The sequence below is a fragment of the Protopterus annectens genome, chromosome 5.part1, assembly GCF_019279795.1.
Source record: "Protopterus annectens isolate FY-2018-M chromosome 5.part1, PAN1.0, whole genome shotgun sequence".
Classification (NCBI taxonomy): Eukaryota; Metazoa; Chordata; order Ceratodontiformes; family Protopteridae; genus Protopterus; species Protopterus annectens.
Genome location: NC_056736.1, coordinates 367841875 through 367861172, shown reverse-complemented (window position 1 = coordinate 367861172; position 19298 = coordinate 367841875). Strand labels below are relative to the sequence as shown.

Below are 19298 nucleotides of genomic sequence, written 5' to 3'. Positions count from 1 at the left end.
GATCCAAGTGCAGTTAACTGTTGACAAAACACCTATTCAAGTCATAGCTAGCTACAGACTCCCAACCATGACTCAGGATGCCCACTCCACCTATCTGGACTTACTTGAATCCATCAAGATTCAACCCTCTACCCTAATCCTGGGTGACTTTAACTACCCAACCATAGAGTGGAAGACCTATTCTAGCCCAAACATGAATGCCCAGAGATTCCTTGACTTTGTTAATGCCAATGCATTGGATCAGCTAGTCAACACCTCCACAAGAGGTGAAGATATCCTGGACCTGGTACTAACCAACATGAGTAGCCACTGCAGCACCCCTACAGTGTCATCCTCCATGGTAAGATCTGACCATAAAGCAGTCACTTTCAAAATCACAATCTCCCCTGCCCCCCCCCCCCATCAGGGCCAAACACAAAAACTTTTCCAAAGCTGACTACAATCTCCTGATAGCGGGTATAAGCAGCTTCACAGCCACCATCCCTTCAGCTGGAACTAGCACTAATGTCCAAGCCTACACCAAAAATCTATATGAGCACCTTCATAGCTGTATGGACTCAGCAATACCTGACTGGACCAAATCATCTTCCTCAAGGAAGAATATACCTATCTGGTTGACAGCAGCAATAAACCAACTCTATAATAAAAGTCCAGGACCAAGAAGGAGCAGGTGCCAATTTGGAAGCAATCTCTCCTTTGTCTGAGCAAGCAAATAAGGTCACTTGTGAAATCCTCTAAGAAGACCTAAACCTTGTCACCACAATAAACAGAACATGCCAGAGGGATAGATTCCTGTCCCAGAGACTTTCCATACTCTGGAATAAACTACCTATCTATATCAAACAAAGCTCCTCATTAGTACTCTTCAAGAAAAATCTTGATGATTGGATGGGAAATAGGAAATTCACCCTGGGGATCACTTATGTGGCTTTGCTCGACAGTGGCACAGGAAAATAATTTTCTTGGGTGGCAAAAGCCAGGGTACCTTTTTGGCTGGGTTTGTATAGGCCCTAGGGCTGATAGCCTAGTACTTACTAGTGGTCAAGAACACCGCATACACAAAAGCCATAGCTATAGCCAACCTGCTGACAGACAGGTTCAGTGAAACCCCCCCGTCCCCCCATCAGTAAACTAGGACATCTGCAACACCTGCCCCCCTCCCCTCATCACCAGGGAGCAGGTCTTTAATGCCCTCTCAAAGGGACCTGACAACATCCCTGGCTGTGTCCTACATGAACTCAGGCATGAGCTCTCAGCTCCATTAGGCACCCTATTCAACCAAAGCCTGAGCACCAGCTTCTTCCCAGCTTAATGGAGGACAGCCACTGTCATCCCTCTACACAAAGGTGGGACGTCCACTGACCCAGGCAGTTATAGGCCCATCAGCCTAACTAGCCTGATCTGCAAGGCCATGGAATGCATTATCATGGACCTTATAAACAAGAACATTGGCAACCTCCAAACACTTGACCCCACACAGTTTGGTTTTGTCAAAGGCAGATCATGCCTGTTATACTTTTTCAACTTCTTCAAAACTGTCACCAAAGCCATGGATTAGGGGAAGACTGTGCACACCACCTACCTTGACCTAGCCAAAGCCTTCTACCCTATTCCCCACTTATGCATAATAGATAAACTCTCCCAGCTAGGCATCAACCCATATCTTACAAGATGGGTAACTAACTAGCTCACTGATAGAACCCACTCAGTCAAAATAGGGGAAGCCACCTCTAGTAGTAGACTCATAACAAGCTGTGTATCCCAAGGATCGGTCTTGGGGCTTCTATTGTTTGGGCTATACTTTTCTGGGGTGCAGGTCAAAACCACTGTTCTGTGGCTGACCAAGTTTGCAGATGACTGCAAACTGGGCATGATCTTAAATTCCCCTAGTGATGTAAACATCTTCCAATAAGGCCTTACCTAAACTGATGATTGGTACCAGAAGCATGGCCTCAAACTAAATGCCAAGAAATGCATCATTATCCTGTTTGGGGAAAATGCTGCCCCCACTAATTATTACATCAATAACAAAGTACTAAGCATGCAATAAGTCATGAGGGACTCGTGTACCCAGGTTGATAGCAACCTGACTTTTGATCACCACATTGCCTCCGTTGTACGGAAGGCTTTCTCCATGACCCTCCTCATTAGTAAGGGTATTTCATCCAGGAAGGAGGTCATAACATCCCTGCACTCCTCCCTTATCAGACCCATTATCGAATACAGTGCCCCGTTCGGCATGTACCTTGCCAAGCACATGCAGCAGCTGAAGTGACCACAGAGGTTCTTGACCAGGAAAATCCAGGGGCTTAAACACCTATACTGTACAGGTAGGCTAAATGCCCTGCCCCTCTACTCAGTCTCGTACAGACTGCTCAAAGGTGACCTGTTTCTGGCATACAAGGTCATCTCAAACACAGCCTTGATGGAGTCACTGCATATCCATAAGTCAAACTCCACTCCTACAACCTGCACACAAGGCCTGGTCTGTGACATTAATAGAACTTGTTGACGGGATACCTTGTACCCCAAGGATCGGTCTTGGGCTGCTATTGTTTGGGCTATATTTTTCTGAGGTCCAAATCAAAACTACTTGTTTGTGGCTGACCAACTTTGCAGATGACTGCAAGCTGAGCATGGTCTTAAATTCCCTTATTGATGTGAACATCCTGCAATACGTCTGTACCCAAACTAATGATTGGTGCCAGAAGCACGGCCTCAAACTGAATGCCAAGAAATGCATCATTATCCTGTTTGCGGAAAATGTTGTCACCGCTAATTACTACAAAGACTCCCCCCATCTGTGGAATAGACTCCCTCCCCATGTCAAGCAGAGTACCTCACCAGCCCTCTTTAAGAGGAACCTGGATGATTAGATGGGAAACAGGAAATACACCCCTGGGATCCCACCTGTATTCCTGCTCGACAGGGGAAACTGGTGCCGACTTTGTGGGAACATAGGCAAAATTCACTGCTAGGCTTATAAGGGCCTCCATGTCAACATAATCAACCTATGAACCTAGTATTCTGAAATGAGGGAGCTACAGTAGTTTTAGATACCCTTTGAGATTACCTGGTTTAACATAAGAATCAGTAATACTTTTAGGTGAAGATGATTTATTACGTATTGACAGCTAGTGTGGCTGTCAATTTAAAATTTATATGGAGCCGATTAACTATCTACTTGTAACTTTATATAACACTCCATGAACTGTTTTATAATGTTCTTTTCAACCGTTTGTACTTTTCATTCTATGTTACTCTCCTTCATTGGAAGTCCCGGTCTTGTCAAACATATCAAATCAAGGACCGTCGGTAACTAACTAGCTGACTTAAAAAGTAAATAAAAAAATGTTAGCACGCCAACCTTTGGGTTGAACTACTTAACTACTGAACTATGTGTTTTTAATTTTTGGAACTTAAACTATCCTCGTTGACTGAAAAAAAAAGAGTATTACACAAATATAAGAAATGTCACTTTTGGTGATAGATTGAAATTTCCTATGACAGTCCCCGTAATCTCTGTACATATTAACTCCCCCATCGTCTCTGTTGGTTTCGTCGATTTCTCATCACACGAGAAGAGATTATGTAATTTTCTGGCGGGTTTTTCTTATTTAGAATTTTTATTCTCAGAGCTGGAAGGTAGCTGGTTACTGGCAGTGTTTCTGTGTCATTAGTTTTGTTTTTCAGCAAAATAATAAGACAAAGTTTATTTTGGTCAGATTTCGAAAATGTACGTCCTCAAGAGAGGTATGAATTTTATTAAATGTTTATGGTACAAAATATTATGTAACTTTTACTTTGTAGTTCTAATATTCTATGTTGCGTACTGTTAAAAAAAAACTAATATTTATTAGTAGCGTGTCGCTTTTTAGGAAACGCGAGTAAATAGCGGACTAGTGATGACTCAATATATTATTAAAGTAAGGAGTTATTTTATATTTGTACTGTAGTTCAGTGTTTGATCTTTTGGTCCAGAATGCTCATAGCCAGACACTTGTCACTCCATATGTCCTGGGTTGTCTTTAGTAATTTGCTTTTCCATAATGTCTAGCTTAATTTGAAAATGTCTACTGTATTATAGTCTGAATAATATACATTTCTTATGTCAATGAAGCAAAACAAATCAGCAACTAGCCGCTTTTCCCTTTTTGGCGCGTTTCAATGAAATCAGCTGTTTGGGGGAAACTTTCAGTTATCGCTGCCGTTTTAATCGAGTGATTGCACAAACGCGCTGTTTTGTTTTAAGTCACGTTACCCGTTACATTTGGCCACTGCTGACAAATGTTATATTATGGCTAATGAAACTTTCAGTCCTAAACTTTTCAGAATTTACTTGTTTTGTGTTGCTATTTCAGCGGTATGTTCGCTTCTCATAATTCGGCGTGGCTGAACGGCTCGTCTATCGAGCTTTCCTTTACTAAGTTGTGAAAGCGTTCTAAATTATAATGATGAAATGGATCTTTCCATTTGGAAGCTAATGGCAGCGTTGTAAATTGTAATGATGAAATGGATCTTTCCATTTTGAAGATAATGGCACTGAGATTGTCTTGCTATTACTGTTATTTGCTATGTTGTACGGGGGGGGGGTGAGTACACCCGCTCCACGTAAGCTTGGTCGCCGTCACAAAAGGCGATGGTGCATATCTGAGATTTCTAGTCATTTAGCAAACCTTTTCTAAAATGCTTCCCAGTCTCTACTCACCTAGTTTACCTTGCCCACATATGGGGCTCCCTAGAAAATTAGATACGGGTTGTAGTTCACATGACACACAAGTAAATCTTTTGACCGAGTCTACTCAAGGAGCTGGTATTCCAGCTTTCACGGTAAGCTTGTCGATGCCTTTTAGTTTTAGGATCACAGCATGGGTTTGATTCACTTGTGATTTACAAACGTACACAACTACACAGCGAATTAATAAACATGTTTTAACCATCACTATCAAAACTTAAGTTAAGAACAAAACTGAAAATGCTGAAGGGGGTGCGTGCAGTGATCTATCGGGAATAATGAAAGGTTTGCAAAAGTAACGCTTGTATTAACACTTTCTAAAAAAAAATACCAGACAAATGGTATCCTTCCCCCTTTTTTACTTTGCGCGTAAAAATAAGAGGTTATGCGTATTAAGTAGTGGGAAGGGGTAACATTTGTTCGATTTATATAATGTATCATTCAGCAGTCCCAAGAGGATGAGAAAGTTGAATCCTAGGGGAAGGGTATTGCTTTTTGGAATTCAGAAATCCCAGTAGCAGATGGGGAGATTCTAGCTAGAACAGACTAGTCCTGGAAGTTTTTGCACCGTGATGGATTTCTGTTTTCTGCAGGGCTGTTTTGTTTGTGTAATTGTCCCACAACATTGTGTAGAGTAACCGGTATTTTAGAAGACAGTATATTGTGCTTCAGTAGGGGAGGTAGTAAAGGGTGAGCTAAGAGATGGGGAGCAGACAGAAGTATGCATGCGGAGGACAGCTTGTGGATTAGGTACTCTGGTCTGTCTCTTGTCCTTGATACAAGCTTATGGGTCACCACATTGTGGTGAGGGAGGGCTGAATGACTGGTTTGACAGGAATAGCAGTTCAACAGGGTGTCATTTAGTTAACCCATAACTTAGCAGTTATGGCGACAAGTAATATATAGATTTTATGTACATTTACTGATATTAAAATGTCTGTAAATAATTTAACACAGCTCTTTCCAGCAATGCCATAGGTGTTTTACAGTGCTATAGTTAGATGGCTTTGCAATTCTCATTTTTGCCTTCCTCTAGTTAGAAAAGACCGGATTTTCTTCTATTGGATTGTTTAGGAACTTGATTCAAAACTACGTCTAGCTGTATGTAAAATCTACAGAACTAGATAGATTTAAGGTATGATTAAGACTTGAATGTGAATAACTACATGGTTGAAAGGGCATGGGACTATTTAGTGAAGGTGGTTATGTGAATATTGTGGGGGTCCTTCTGTAACAATAGTTATCAATATGCTTGTCTGACATCTGAAAGTAAAGAACAGACTCAACCTCTGACCCCAGACATGCAGCAGTGGCATATAGGGAGAAAGTTTAGTGAAATATTTAGGTTGAACAAGACAGTGCAAAGTATTTACTTCTCAGGGTTGCTGGTGGGGGTAATGGAAAGAACTAATGACCCCAAAGCAGACGTGGGGGGGTGTTCTCATGTTTTCTACCACTTGAAGAATGAAAGCAATGGTCAAATGCTATCTGAGGGATACATGTTGCAGCAGTGTAATACTGCATTTTACTGGACCTTGGATCCTGCATACAGTTTGAAGCCATACAAGGAAAACTAGTATTAAGCTACTGAAAAGAATCCAAAGGAAGACTCAAAGCTGTGTGGGATGGATGGGAAAGGTTGAAGGGGGTGACTATAGGTTCTTAGTTTTGTAACCTGAGAAGGATGTGTGGGATGGATGGGAAAGGTTGGAGGGGGTGACTATAGGTTCTTAGTTTTGTAACCTGAGAAGGGGAAGTAACAGTACTACTGCATGAATGCTTGAAAAGAAAACAATCAAAATGAAGTGTCTCCTGGATATGTGAAAATGCTTTCTTGGTGTTGTGGATTTGTAAAGTAAACTACATCTGCAGGTAGGCAGGGTAAGATACCATAGACTCAAGTTTAACTTGAAATTCTCTCAATTTGGGAACATGATAGTCTTCCTTTTTCCAACTCTTAGCATTGATGAAACCAAACCAGCAGTGACCTTTCGGCTACTGTATTCAGTGCCTTAGCAGGAGGTCATCAGATAAGGGGGGGGGGGTGTAATCCTTTTCTATACTGTGTACTGCTTTGTATTGAGCCATACCTATAGTACAGAAGTATGGTAGTGCATTTTTCACCAAGTGTCACCACATCCCAAAGTGGCTTCATGCTTTTCTACCTCCCAAGTACTTTTCAGGAGTAACAGCAGCCCAAGCCTATAAGCTAGTCTGATTATTGCAGTTGGTAGAGACATGCATATTTTCATCATTCATGGGCCTTGGCAAAAGAAGCTGAAAAACTAGGTGCTAAAGTTAGTCCTTTTGGCCGTCTTTGCTGTCAGGTGAGGTGGTAAAAGCCAGTTCAGCCATGACCAAGGCCACAACACAGGAGCAGCGAAGCTAATAAAAATATAAGGTTACTATAATGCTGACCCTACAGGTGAATTTCCACATAGCCTATCTTCCAGAGGGCATTTATAAGCCTTGCCAGAGTATCTGCTTTCACCCCCCCTTGATTAACTGATCCTGTCAAGCAGAGCCAATGAAGTGATCCCAGGGGGGTGTATTTTCTGTTACCCATCCGCTTGTCAAGGTTTCTCGAGTGTTAGTGAGGGGCTCTGCCTAATGTAGTCTGGAATTTTGTTCCAAAGGGTGGGGAGTGTCTGACAGGAATCTATCCCTCCAGCATGTTCTATTTATTGTGGCAAGGTTTAGCTCACAAGAGTACGTGACTCGGATTTCTTTAGGTGGAGCATGTCCATCAATTCTGAGTTGGACATGTTCTATTTATTGTGGCAAGGTTTAGCTCACTAGAGTACGTGACTCGCAGTGACTTGGATTTCTTTAGGTGGAGCATGTCCATCAATTCTGAGTTGGACATGGCTTTGTAAGTCAGGCAGAGATCACCTCTGAGTAATCGATATGCCACTTAAGTACAGCCAGAGTTTTTTCAGTTGGGCTGCATAGGACATATGTTTGAGGCCAGTAATCCTCTTGGTGAGGTACTTTTGCGGTCTTTCCAGCTGTTGGAAGTGTCTTGTGAGGTACATCCCAAATGGGGCATTGTACTCTGATGGGTCTGAGTGAGGCGTAGAGGAGCACTATAACCTCTATTTCTAGATGTGAACCCTTTAGTAATTAGATGGGCCACATAGGATTTCTCAACTACTTTGGCAATATGATTGTCGAAGGAGAGATTACCCTCTACCTGGGTCACCCAGATCTTACCTCTTCTGTATTAAGGGGGCTGCCACCTATGTGGTAATTCGTGTGTGGCTTGTTTTTCCCAAACGGGATTTACTTTTGTCATTTAGCTTGAGGCCATGACTGACACCCAGGTGCCTGTCTCGGTAAGGCCCTTTTGGAGGATGTCCGTGTCAGCCTGGAGAGTCAGTTATGGCTCCCAGTTTGCAGTCATCTGCAAACTTGGTTAGCCATATATGCCGAACAGTAGGGGTCCCAGGACCGAGCCTTGCGGGACACCCCTTGTGACTGGTTTAAAGTCGGACCTGGAGCCTGCTATTCTTACTGTGAGTTCTGTCTAAGCCAGTTGACAACTCATTTCATGACATAGGGGTTTATGTTCAGGCTGAGTTTTTCTGTAATACCAGAGTGGGAAATGGTGCCAAAAGCTTTGGCGAGGTCAAAGTAAGCTGTGTGAACCACCCTTCCCAAGTCTATGGCCTTGGCGACTCTCTAAGAAGTCAACCAGGTTTAGTAGGCATGATTAAAGCCGAACTGGGTCGGGTCAAGTGTTAGGAGGTTCCCAATGTCTTTGTTAATGAGTTCTATGATGATGTGCTCCATAGCCTTGCAGACCAGGCTAGTCAGGCTTATGGGGCGATAGTTACAGGGTAATTTGTGGCCTCTCCTTTGTGGAGAGGAATAACCGTTGCTGTGCGCCATTCTATGGGCACATAGCCTATGGTGAGGCTGAGGTTGAACAGCGTGTTTAGGTGGAGGGTTAGTTCGTGTAGATCGCAGCCTGGGACACCATCTGGTCCCATTGATACTGCCTTTTTGGCTTTTAATGGGCTGTTTTCACCTGTGCGTCTGATTTTTGGGGCACTACACTTTTTTTCCAGTATTGTGGGCCCTTTTGGGGGGTGAAGTTTGCACTGAATCCATCTGCCAGGATGTTGGCAATATCAGTAGGTTGTGCTATTTTGCATTAGTTCAGTGCATATCTGCAAGTTGCCACTTAACCACAACTTTCTTTAGCTAGGTTAAGAAGCTATCTTTTGAATCCTTGGCTATTTTTCTTTTGAAGTTGTGTTGGATAATTTCATGAGGGACCTTAGTTTCTTACTAATACTGATCAGGGATGTCTTTCCTTCTTGGGATTTACACTTTCTGCACTTTCTGAACTAGTTTCATTCTGTTGTATAGCCTGTTTATGGCAGGGGTCCACCAAACTGGTTTCCTTCTCTTGGAGTGAGTCTTGGTTTTGCTAGGGATGGCACGATCCATGCGTCCTTGTAGGTGCTCAGTGCATTTGTAAAGGTTTCTGCATATTTGGCAGCGTTGTCCTTTTAGCGTGGGGGTTGTGAAACTAACCACTTCTCAAGTAAGGTGAAGCTTGCTTTAGAAAAGTTTTTTTTACTGTGGCTTCCTTAGTTGGGGGGTGGTGGGGTGTGGATATCCAGTGTGATTAGTTTTATGGTCTGATCTAACCAGTGATGGGTTGACCTGGTGTGGAACACCTGTTGCCCATGTTGATGACCAGGTCCAATATGTCTTCACCTCTGGTAGGGGATTTTACCAGCTGATCCAGGGTGTTTGAGGTGATGCATTCCAGGAAGCGCTGGGCCTGGGAGTTTATATTAGTTTTCCCAGTGAATGGTAGGGTAATTGAAATCGCCCAGTATCAGGGTGTTCAGTAAGACCTTCATGTTTTCCAGTGTCTCCAGAAAGGTGGAGTGGTGGTCCTGAGTCATGCAGGGTGATCTGTAGCAGGCCACAATTTGCATTGCAGATTTGCCCGATGTTAGTTGCACATGGATAATATCAAAGGTGGTATGCTGTGCCACTAGCCTGGAGGTGTAGGTATCCTTGATGAATATGGATGCACCCACTCCTTTTGTTTCTGTCAGTGTTCTGTGGCCGAAACGGTGGTATGAGTTGTAGCCCGGTAGTGCTGGGGTGCTCTTTGGAGCCTTGAACCAGGTTTCCGTTACTCCACAGATGTCTACGTTCTCCATACTGAGGAGTGCTTTGAGTGTGCATTTTGAGGTTTGAACTCCTGGCATTGAGTAGCATAACCCTCAGTTTTTTGTTAATTGTGCTGTTTACAGAGGTGGGTTTGACTTTTGAGCCTTGCCTAAAAAAAGGCACTATGGGGCAACAAGAGCCTTGCCACTATGAAAGCCTAGGGGTGACTGGTGCAAGCTGTCTCTTGTGAAGCAATGTAGGTTGTCAAGCATGTTGTCCCAGGCTGACAGACACTGGGTCCCCTTTGAATGACACCAGAAGCTTAGCCAATTGTTGAACATGATCATTTTTCTTTATACTGGGGTATCATTCTTGGTGAGGGCAGGATGCAACTCAGGGTCATACCAGCCTTTACTACATGATCAGAGCTCTTCCGTGTCTCTCCATGTAGTCCAGGGAGGTACATCTCAGGTCATTCACACCAACATGAGCAATAACAGTCATATTTGTAATTGTTCTGGAGTGACCTGAGTGCTTGTGTTGTGGTGGATTCTGGCTCCCGACAGGCAGCTAACAGTAACCTTCTGCTTGTCCAGCCTAGCGAGTGGGACGTCAGTTTGACTATAGTCACCTATTACTAGTGAATTAGGTATGTTTCACCTTAAGGGCTGTGATTGTGCAGCACACTGATTTTGTGTTGTGTTGTCTGGTTTGTGCCGGGAGGTGTTGCCCTTAGGAAGTTGCCTTGTATGCACTTTGGGGACATTGCAGGGCCTTGTATGCACTTCGGGGACATTGCAGGTGATAAGAGCATTCCAGTTTAAGGCCCAAGTACTTCATTTGATCTTTTAATGCCCTTAAGCAATGAGGTCCATTATTTCTACTATATTGGAGACCCTTAACATTTGGTGAAATCTTGAGGGTAAAGCTAGCTTATTGATTGGCAAAGGTGAAATGAGACTCGCATGTTATGTGACTTGGGCACGGCTGAAGTCTGAGTTCCAGGACTGAGGGGGTCTTTTACTGTTATTAAAATGAGTGTATAGTTTCTCAGCTGAACACTACGTGTTAATGTTGATACTTTATATAGGTTTCTGTAATTTTAAATGCAAGACGAGCATTTAATTAAGTATTGCTGTTTGCCTTGAGCCTAGATCAACATTATAATGGAAGTGCACTTAAATGGTTACTTGGCCGGCATCTGTAACTGATTTTTTTACAGCTATCAAAACACAAATTTTTCAGTGTGCACAATTTGAATGTTTAAAAGTGCATGTATTGTCAAATTATCACAGTTTTTGTCTGTTACAGTCTAAATGAATACAAAGCATGGTACAAATAAGAATGCAGCTTATTTTGTGGGTAGTCTGCATTTCATCTGACTAAACGTCATTGCTAAAAGCATGCAATCATGTTGGCTAAAACTGTTTTAAAGTCTGTATATGATTTAATATGCCCAGTTATAATTTTCCATTAATAAATGGTGGCATAGCAGGCACAATTCTGTTTAAACTTGCCAGATGAGACCGTATGGTGGCATACTGGTTAGTGCCTGCCTTGCAATTATGTAAATTTCAAATATCCAAGCTTGGCTTTGGTGGATGGTATGGGACAATCTGGCTCCTTGTAGAACAGTTACTTGGCTCATTTCACCCATTCCCCAAATTTACAGATAAAATTTGTTTGCTTCTAGTGGTTGACCCGTCTGCTCACAAACCTGCCCTGTGAGGCTGGAGTAGGAGAGCTGGAGCTAGCAAGTTGCAGATATGGTCCACAGACATTGACTGGCATTTGCATTTAAACTGCTTTTGTAGCTGGCTTGTGGAGGTGTATGCTAGCATTCTTTGAATGTATGCTGTTCCCAATTATAGTAAGAATGACATTCATGATTTTCTTTAATGGGTGCATATTGCATTGTGGGAAGGTGGCAACTTTTATGGTCCCTACCAGTTTTTTGAGGTGTAGCTTCAAAATACCAATTAAGTCTTTAGTGATACTGCATATCTAAATGTCACCTGTAGGATACATAGTAACGTGTGCTTAAATATACTCCCATACCATCCCAGGCAAGCTTAGCAGTTACTGTAAACAGGCATATATGCCAATGGGCCATGTCATTGTAAATTGGTAACCTGCCTGAGAATGTAACAGGAGTCTGTTATTTGGTAATTGGTACAGGAGAGGTGGAGCTGTTAGGGTTGCAGTCATTATGTTGACCTAGAATATTTTCTCAAACCTTAAAATTTTGTCATGTTTGTAACCTGACCCATACCATTATGCTTACTGAATTAAATTTTCCCCCAACTCTAGGGTCAAATTGCCTCAACACATTTAGGCAAGCACCCACTTTGTTCCTGTTTGCCTGCAAGTCATCTACTATCTGCTAGGTTAGTCACTGGGGTTATATTTTAAGGTACTGCCTCCTGCATAACCCTTTCTGTTTAAAGTGAGAACAAGAACCTGTCATACTCTTCATACCATTTTCAGTAGGCGTCCAAGCCACTACAACTTGGGTTGGCTGGGTGGTATTGCCTCTTTATTCTGTTCTCTACTGGAGGTGGCAGTGCACCCACTGAGGTGGTACAATTTCATTATTGGAATAAATGAGGATGTGATGTTTTGTCTCCAGCTTAAAAGGCGTTTTACTACTACTTTGGTCAAGAAGTTCCTATTTGCATGTGAATGTAGGTGATGCTTGCAGACCATGATTGCTAAGCATTAAGGTACAACAGCATAAAATGTGCTGTTTTTCATAGGTTAACCTGATTAAGCCCATGTAACATGAGAACTGCTTTGCAGGAATGACCCGTGAGCACTGGTTAAGTGGTCACTTAAGTGTGTTAACACTTGCATCTGCTGGCTGTAGCAGCTTATCCAAAAAGCTATCTAGAATTCAGGGTGCAGCTCCACTATCTTTAGGTCCTGATCCTTTCCCCCACGCTTCAAAAATGAGCACAGGTTGTAAGCCAGTCCATATCCCCAATGTGGATTTTTAAAGGCAAGTTTGAGTGCTCTAGTTTATCGCAGGTCAAAGTACTGAATGCTTGTTTACACCTGAGGTGCTGTCAGGCTGCAGAAATATGCATCTGAAATTTGGAAAGCTTCGTCTTGTCATAAAGGGAATCCCACAGTACACCCTGGTAACCATAGGTGTCAGTCTTGACAGCCTGTATGGAAAAGTTGAATACAGCCACAGCTGTCAGTTATCAAATTAACACCAAAATGTACCATAGCAACATAAATGCTTCAGTTTCATTAACATATCTCTGGAGCATATTGAACTGGTACAGGTGATGTGCAGATATCCCTACCAACCAGTTAGACTGAGTAGTATCTGTTTGGTTATTTTTGACAGGCAGATGCTTTGAACTACAGCTCGTGGCAAGGTCACTGCTGCTTTGAACTATGGGTCATGCACTTAATGGGAGGGACGGACTGGCTTTGCTAACTGGCACCCTTTACTCTTGTAAGCAAAACTTCTAATCTTAACCTTGACCTGGTGTTTTGCTCTGGATACCCTAATTGCTTTGGGGACAAATTTGGTAGTACAGTTAAGGTGTCCTTCTGTAATGTAAAACCTCAGAGCCCTACACACTATAGAGCCCTTAACCTAGTCACCACAATAAACGGAACATGCTGGAGGGATATATGCCTGTCCCAGACCCCCCATACTCTGGAACAAGCTGTCATGCAGAGTTCTTCACAACCACTCCAAGAAAAATCTTGAGTGGATGGGAAATAGGAAATTCACCCTGGGGATCACTTCTGTAGCCCTGCTAGACAGGGGCACAGGAAAATAACTTACCTGAGCAGTGAAAGCCAGGGAACCTTGTTGGCTAGGCTTACATAGGCCCTTGGGCTGATAGTTTAGTACCTACCTATGAACCTGAATATTCAGACACTGGTTAATTGTGCACAGATGGCAAATTGGGTGTCAACATGCCACAACGACCCTCCAGATAGGTCTAGACCTGGTGAGCTAGTTATGAGCTCCAGTTTAGATAACTGTCTTGGGTTATGCTTTTCTCTCAAAAGGATCCAGTTGTGGAAGGACTGCATACTGAAGTGTTGACTAAGTGAGTTGGTGGTCAGTCTGGACTCTCTAAAATCTTCTTTTGGAATGTATTGTCCTTATAAATGAAGACTAAAATGTCTATCCCTTTTGCCAAGTCTTGTGGATTCACGGGGTGATCTGTGGCCTTCATCTTAATCAGTAACCCAGTCCAAGGAAACCTTTTCCTTGTAAGTCTGGCGATACCTGCTGGGCTGAGGTTTTTTCCAGCTCACTACGTTTGGGGTAGCTGAAATTCTGTAAGATGCAGTTGAGGACCACCTTGCTGTGCTTTGAAGATGAGGTGGAGCATATGTTTGGATATGCAAGTTAACAGCTTTTGAAATCTTGGTAGTACCCATAGTGTACTGTGATACCACTGACGGAACGATTAATGGACAAAGCATGAATGGTGGTAAGTGGGTTTCCCTCTGCTAACATGCTGAAGACTTTATTCCCATACTGTTTCATTTAGCAGAATCCATAATAGTGAGAGCTTGCATTTTTAACACTTGGCAAGCTGCTTCAAGCTTAAATAAGGACTCCTTAACAGCTTTTCCAGTAGCTGCGTAAGCAGCAATATTTACACTTTTTTTTTTTCCCTTCCTATCCCTTTCAACTTGCTGGTTTAAAAGCCTGCATTTGTTACTGGTGCCAAAGTTTGCTTTTCATTTTTTCCCTTGGATCTTGCTACTTCTCTCACTTCAAATAGCCTAATTGCTTTGCACTTCAACAGGTTTTTGTAGCAATTATAGCACAAGTGCCATCAGCCCTAGTCGTTCTTCATGGAAATGGCTCCAGTACTTGGTAGTTATGACCACTCCTGGCATGTTTAAAGGGTAGTTCGTGCTTTCTCTCATTAACCTGGTGCACTTGGGTATTCTGAGGCAGTGTAGCAACTGCCTCATGCACAGACAACCCTCTTCTCTTACCTCCCAACACTGACTTGTGAGATGCAGTTGTATCACCAGTTTGGAAGCTATATACACTCCAGCCATGACTGGACTAGATGGTTAAGATGAACACCTGCACCACACCACATGGAACACACCACCCTCCAGATCACCCAGTATCGCAATTCTCACAAACCACACCCACCTTCGCAGAGGCTCAATAGCTAGAATCTGAAACATAACACTCACTCAGATCACTCCAACAAGTACAAGCATGACTCTCATTGTCCATGTGGGTGTGAATGACCAGATGCACTTCCCTGGACTACATAGAGACATGGTGGATCTCTGATTGTGGCCCAGGCAGGTATGACACTAGCCTGATTTGACTTCATAAGCTCATAGGTAGGCACAAGGCTATTGGCCCAAGGTCCTAGGTAAGCCTAGCCAACAAGGTTACCTGGATTGCCACCCAAGAAAGTTATTTTCCTGTGCCCCTGTCGAGCAGAGCCACAAGTGATCCCTGGGGTGTATTTCCTATTTCCCATCCACTCATAAGATTTTTCTTGAGTGCTAATGGGGAACTTTGCTTAACATAGATGAGTAGCTTGTTCCAGCGTGTGGGAAGTCTCTGGGACAGGAATCTATCCCTCCAGCATATCCTGTTTATTGTGGTGACAAAGTTTAGGTCCCTAGAGCGTGTAGCTCTGAGGGATTGGGATTTCTTTAAGTGGAGCATGTCCAACAGCTCTGGGTTTGACATAGCTTTGCATGTTAGGCAGAGATTGCCTCTGAGTAGGCGATATACTGCAGAGTAAAGCTGGAGTGTCTTGAGATTGTGTGTGTAGGGCATCTGTCTGAGGCTAGTAATACTCTGTGAGGTACTTCTGTGGTCTTTCCAGCTGCTGCCAATGTCTTGAGATGTTCCAAAAGGGGTGTTGCACTGTAATGGGTCTGAGTGTCTAGTGGAGGGGAACGCTGACTTTTTTCTCTCTCCTGGATGAGAACCCTGATGTGCCATGTAAGGATTTCCTGACTACTGTGGCAATGTGATTATCATAGGAGACTACTCTCCACCTGGGTCCCAAGGTCTCATCACACATTTGGTGTCAAGTAGACTGCCTATGTGGTAGTTCATGGGTACAGAGCTTTTACCAAAGGGGATGACAATGCACTTCTTGGCATTGAGCTTGAGGCCATAGCTCTGACACTAGGCATCTGTATCAGTGAGGCCCTTCTGTAGGATGTCCACATTATTTGGGGACTTGATTATGACTCCTAGTTTGCAGTCATCTGCAAACTTCATTAGCCAAAGGCCTTCTGTATTCTTATCTACATCGGAGAAGTAGATACCAAATGGGAGAGGTCCCAGGACTGAACCCTGTGGTACTCCACTTGTCACTGGTTTGAAGTCAGATTTGGAGTCTGCAACGTTTACAGTGTGGGTGAGCTAGTTGGCAACCCATCTTGTGACATAAGGATTTATAGCTAGTTTAGTGAGTTTATAATTCAGAATGGGGAGTGTCAAAAGCCTTGGTGAGGTAGAGAGGCTGTGTGAAACCTTATCCTCCTCTAAGGCTTTGGTGACTGCCTCAAAGTAGTAGATCATGATCTGCCTTTCACAAACTCTAACTGGGTGGGGTCCAGAGTTAGGAGGTTACCAATAGAGTTCCATGATGTGTTTCATGGCCTTGCAGACCATGCTCGGGCTAATGGGGGGATGGTTCCCAGGATCCGTGGTGGCTCCCCCTTTGTGGAGTGGGATAACTGTTGCTGTGCACCATTCAGTGGGCACAAAGCCAGATGTGAGGCTGATTGAACATGGTGCTTGGGTGGTTAGCCAGTTCGTTCTAAAGTTTATTGACATTTGTTGACCGGGAAAGTCCACTGGGCTAATGACCTGTTTTCAGTGGAGGCCCGGGGAGAAAAACTCCATGGTAGTACAAAAAAGCATTAGGACATTTGACTTAGTACATATGCACATTATATAACCTAATTGTATTACATTCAAACAATATCCTACACAATTCACAAACTGTAATGGTAGTACCTTCAGTATGGTACACTAAAAAATATTCATAGTTCATCTGATACTTGCTCAAAACCTTTTGTAAGTTGAGAGAGTTAAGCCCATGAGTAAAAGGGCTGATGAGGTAGTGAGGTAAGTTGAGGGTCTGTTTAGGATATTGTAGCAAGAGGTAGGAGGGGAAATCGGGGGTAAAGAGCAGCAAGAAGTAGGGAGATCGGGCAGTAGGGCAGCAATATATAGAGGTTAGTTGAGATTGCTCTATAAGATGTTATAGCTTGATGTGGGGAGGCTATGGAGGTTTAATTGTTGTGCAGTGACAGGATAAGTTATTTTGGTAGTGTAGTTTAAGTGATTTAAAGAGTTTGGAAGATTCCATTAGTTAAATGGGAGGGTAGTATGATCTTTATTAGTTTTTTGAGAGGATCTAAGAGACCACTCAGGTCGTACAAACTTACAACCCTACTTGAAGTGCTGGGCAGAGGTGGTGTTTGAAAATTAATTTATGTGCTAGTGTTAGCTGGGTATAAGCAAGATGGCTTGATAATTCTATCCAATTGAGTTCTTTAATTGCTTTACAGTGGTGTGTATGGTTTGGTTTTCCTGTAGCAAATTTAGCTATTTTATAATAAGATTGCAGTTTATTACTGAGGGATGAAAGTAGATTGGTGAAGATAGCACTTCCATATAGAAGGTAGGAGTAGGGTACTTGCTAGTTTTGCTTTAGTTTGAGGTACTGTTTGTGCCTATACAGTTTACCTAATTTGAAGTGTACCTTTATTATGAAATGCGGTTCAAAGGTAAGTTTGTCATCTATTGTAATACCTAGTAGTCTGGCAGTTTATTTCCATTTCAATTCCATCTTTAGAGAAAATCTTAGTCTGTGTTAAGTGGTTTTGGAGTGAATAGGTTAGTTTATTGTTTTTTTGGCGTTTAGTAGCTGGGAATTTAGCCAGGTTTCTGTTGAAATACAAGCTTTTTGGGTTATATTGAGGGGGGCTGAAGTTGTGGGCAGAAGTCGAATCAGCGTATTGGCTAAAGGTGAGAGACTTTATGAAGGTCATTGACAAATATATTGAACATATATAGATGTATTCAAAATATATTGAATAGTGGCAGGTCTAATAGGATTACTGAGTACAGAGACCAGTATAAAGGGCTTTGACAATGTCCGAAAGAGAGCAGGGCTGTAATTGTACTATGTGCTGGGCGGAAGCCATGTTGAGTGGGAGAGGAGCGCTTATTAATCTAGGAGGCTTTTCAGTAATTATGTACACTTTTCTAATATTTTTGATGGTGGTGAAAGTATTGAGATTGGGTGGTAGTTTTGAAGTCATGGGAAGTTCCACCTTTATATAGTGGAGAAAGGATAGATTTTTTTTTCCCTAAGTTTGGGACGTAACATTGACTGGTTTATTGGTATACTGGCTGGGTATGCAATTGCACTTGATGCTAGTTTTAGATATTCGGGGGGGGGGGGGTTGTCTGCAGAGTGTGATCTGGGTTTTAAGTTTGAGAAGTCTACATATTTGTGAAGTTAGGGATAGGTTGGATGGAGAACAAAGGTGTTGGTTTTATAAATGCAGGAGTCTAGCATGGGGGAAGTTGTATTTTGTGAGTAGTCTGTTTTAGGGTCTTTAAATAGGTTCTGAATAGTATTAATGAAATGGGTGTTAAAATCATGAGAGATTTGCTGTGTGTTTTTGTCAGGTGTTGGGTTTTGTGGTGTCCTAGAATTATGGATTCCTGTGAGACGTTTTTGTTTTGCCCATGACAGGAAGTGGTCGAGGAGGGGGATGCCCTGGAGGGATGTAGATTACTGCTATAACTGTTTATTGATTTGAAGGGAAGTTGGACTTCTAGATTACCAAAAAATGGGAGGTTATTTGGGGTACATTAAGGCTATGGTCATAGGTTAGTGCCCCACCACCACCTTTTTTTTTGTGGAGTCTATCAGCAGGAAGTATGTTGTACCCTAGAGGAAGAATTTCAGTACTGGCAATGTGAGGTTTTAGCCATGTTTCTGTTACTGCTACAATATTTGGGGTGTGAGTGGGTAGCCATGCATGGAACTCGGTAATTTTGTTACATATGCTACATGTATTTAGGTTCTCCTGTTCGATTCACAGCTGGAGTGCCTTCTGTGTGGAGTCTGCATGTCCTCCCCACCATCCAGTGGCCTCTGAAAGACGTGCGTGAATGGGTGTCCTTCACTGAAGGTTGGGCGTCTGGCTGGCAACTCGGCACCATAAAAAATCTGCCAATCATTAGTGGACTGGAGTTCTGCTGTGGTGACCCCTAACTGGGAAAAGCCAAAGAGAAACGCTACGTGTGTATTTTTACTAATTGAAACTGCAGTCTTTTTGGGGTGGATGTCCCCAGATTGTGAGGTGGTGAATAATAGCATTGGTCTCATTTTTGAGGTAGCAGTTTGGGTAGATTTCTTGTAAAATGCAG

The 19298-nt window shown here is 42.8% G+C and overlaps 1 protein-coding gene across 1 annotated transcript in view; it reads left to right on the top strand.

Moving 5' to 3' along the window:
- The first annotated feature begins 3598 nt into the window (after positions 1-3598).
- Positions 3599-19298, top strand: part of RRM1 (ribonucleotide reductase catalytic subunit M1) — an 848556-nt gene continuing 832856 nt past the window's right edge. The window contains exon 1 of the mRNA XM_044073038.1: positions 3599-3753. Within this exon, the coding sequence (XP_043928973.1) occupies positions 3735-3753 (19 nt within the window). The 5' untranslated portion in view covers positions 3599-3734. The remainder of the gene's footprint in view (positions 3754-19298) is intronic.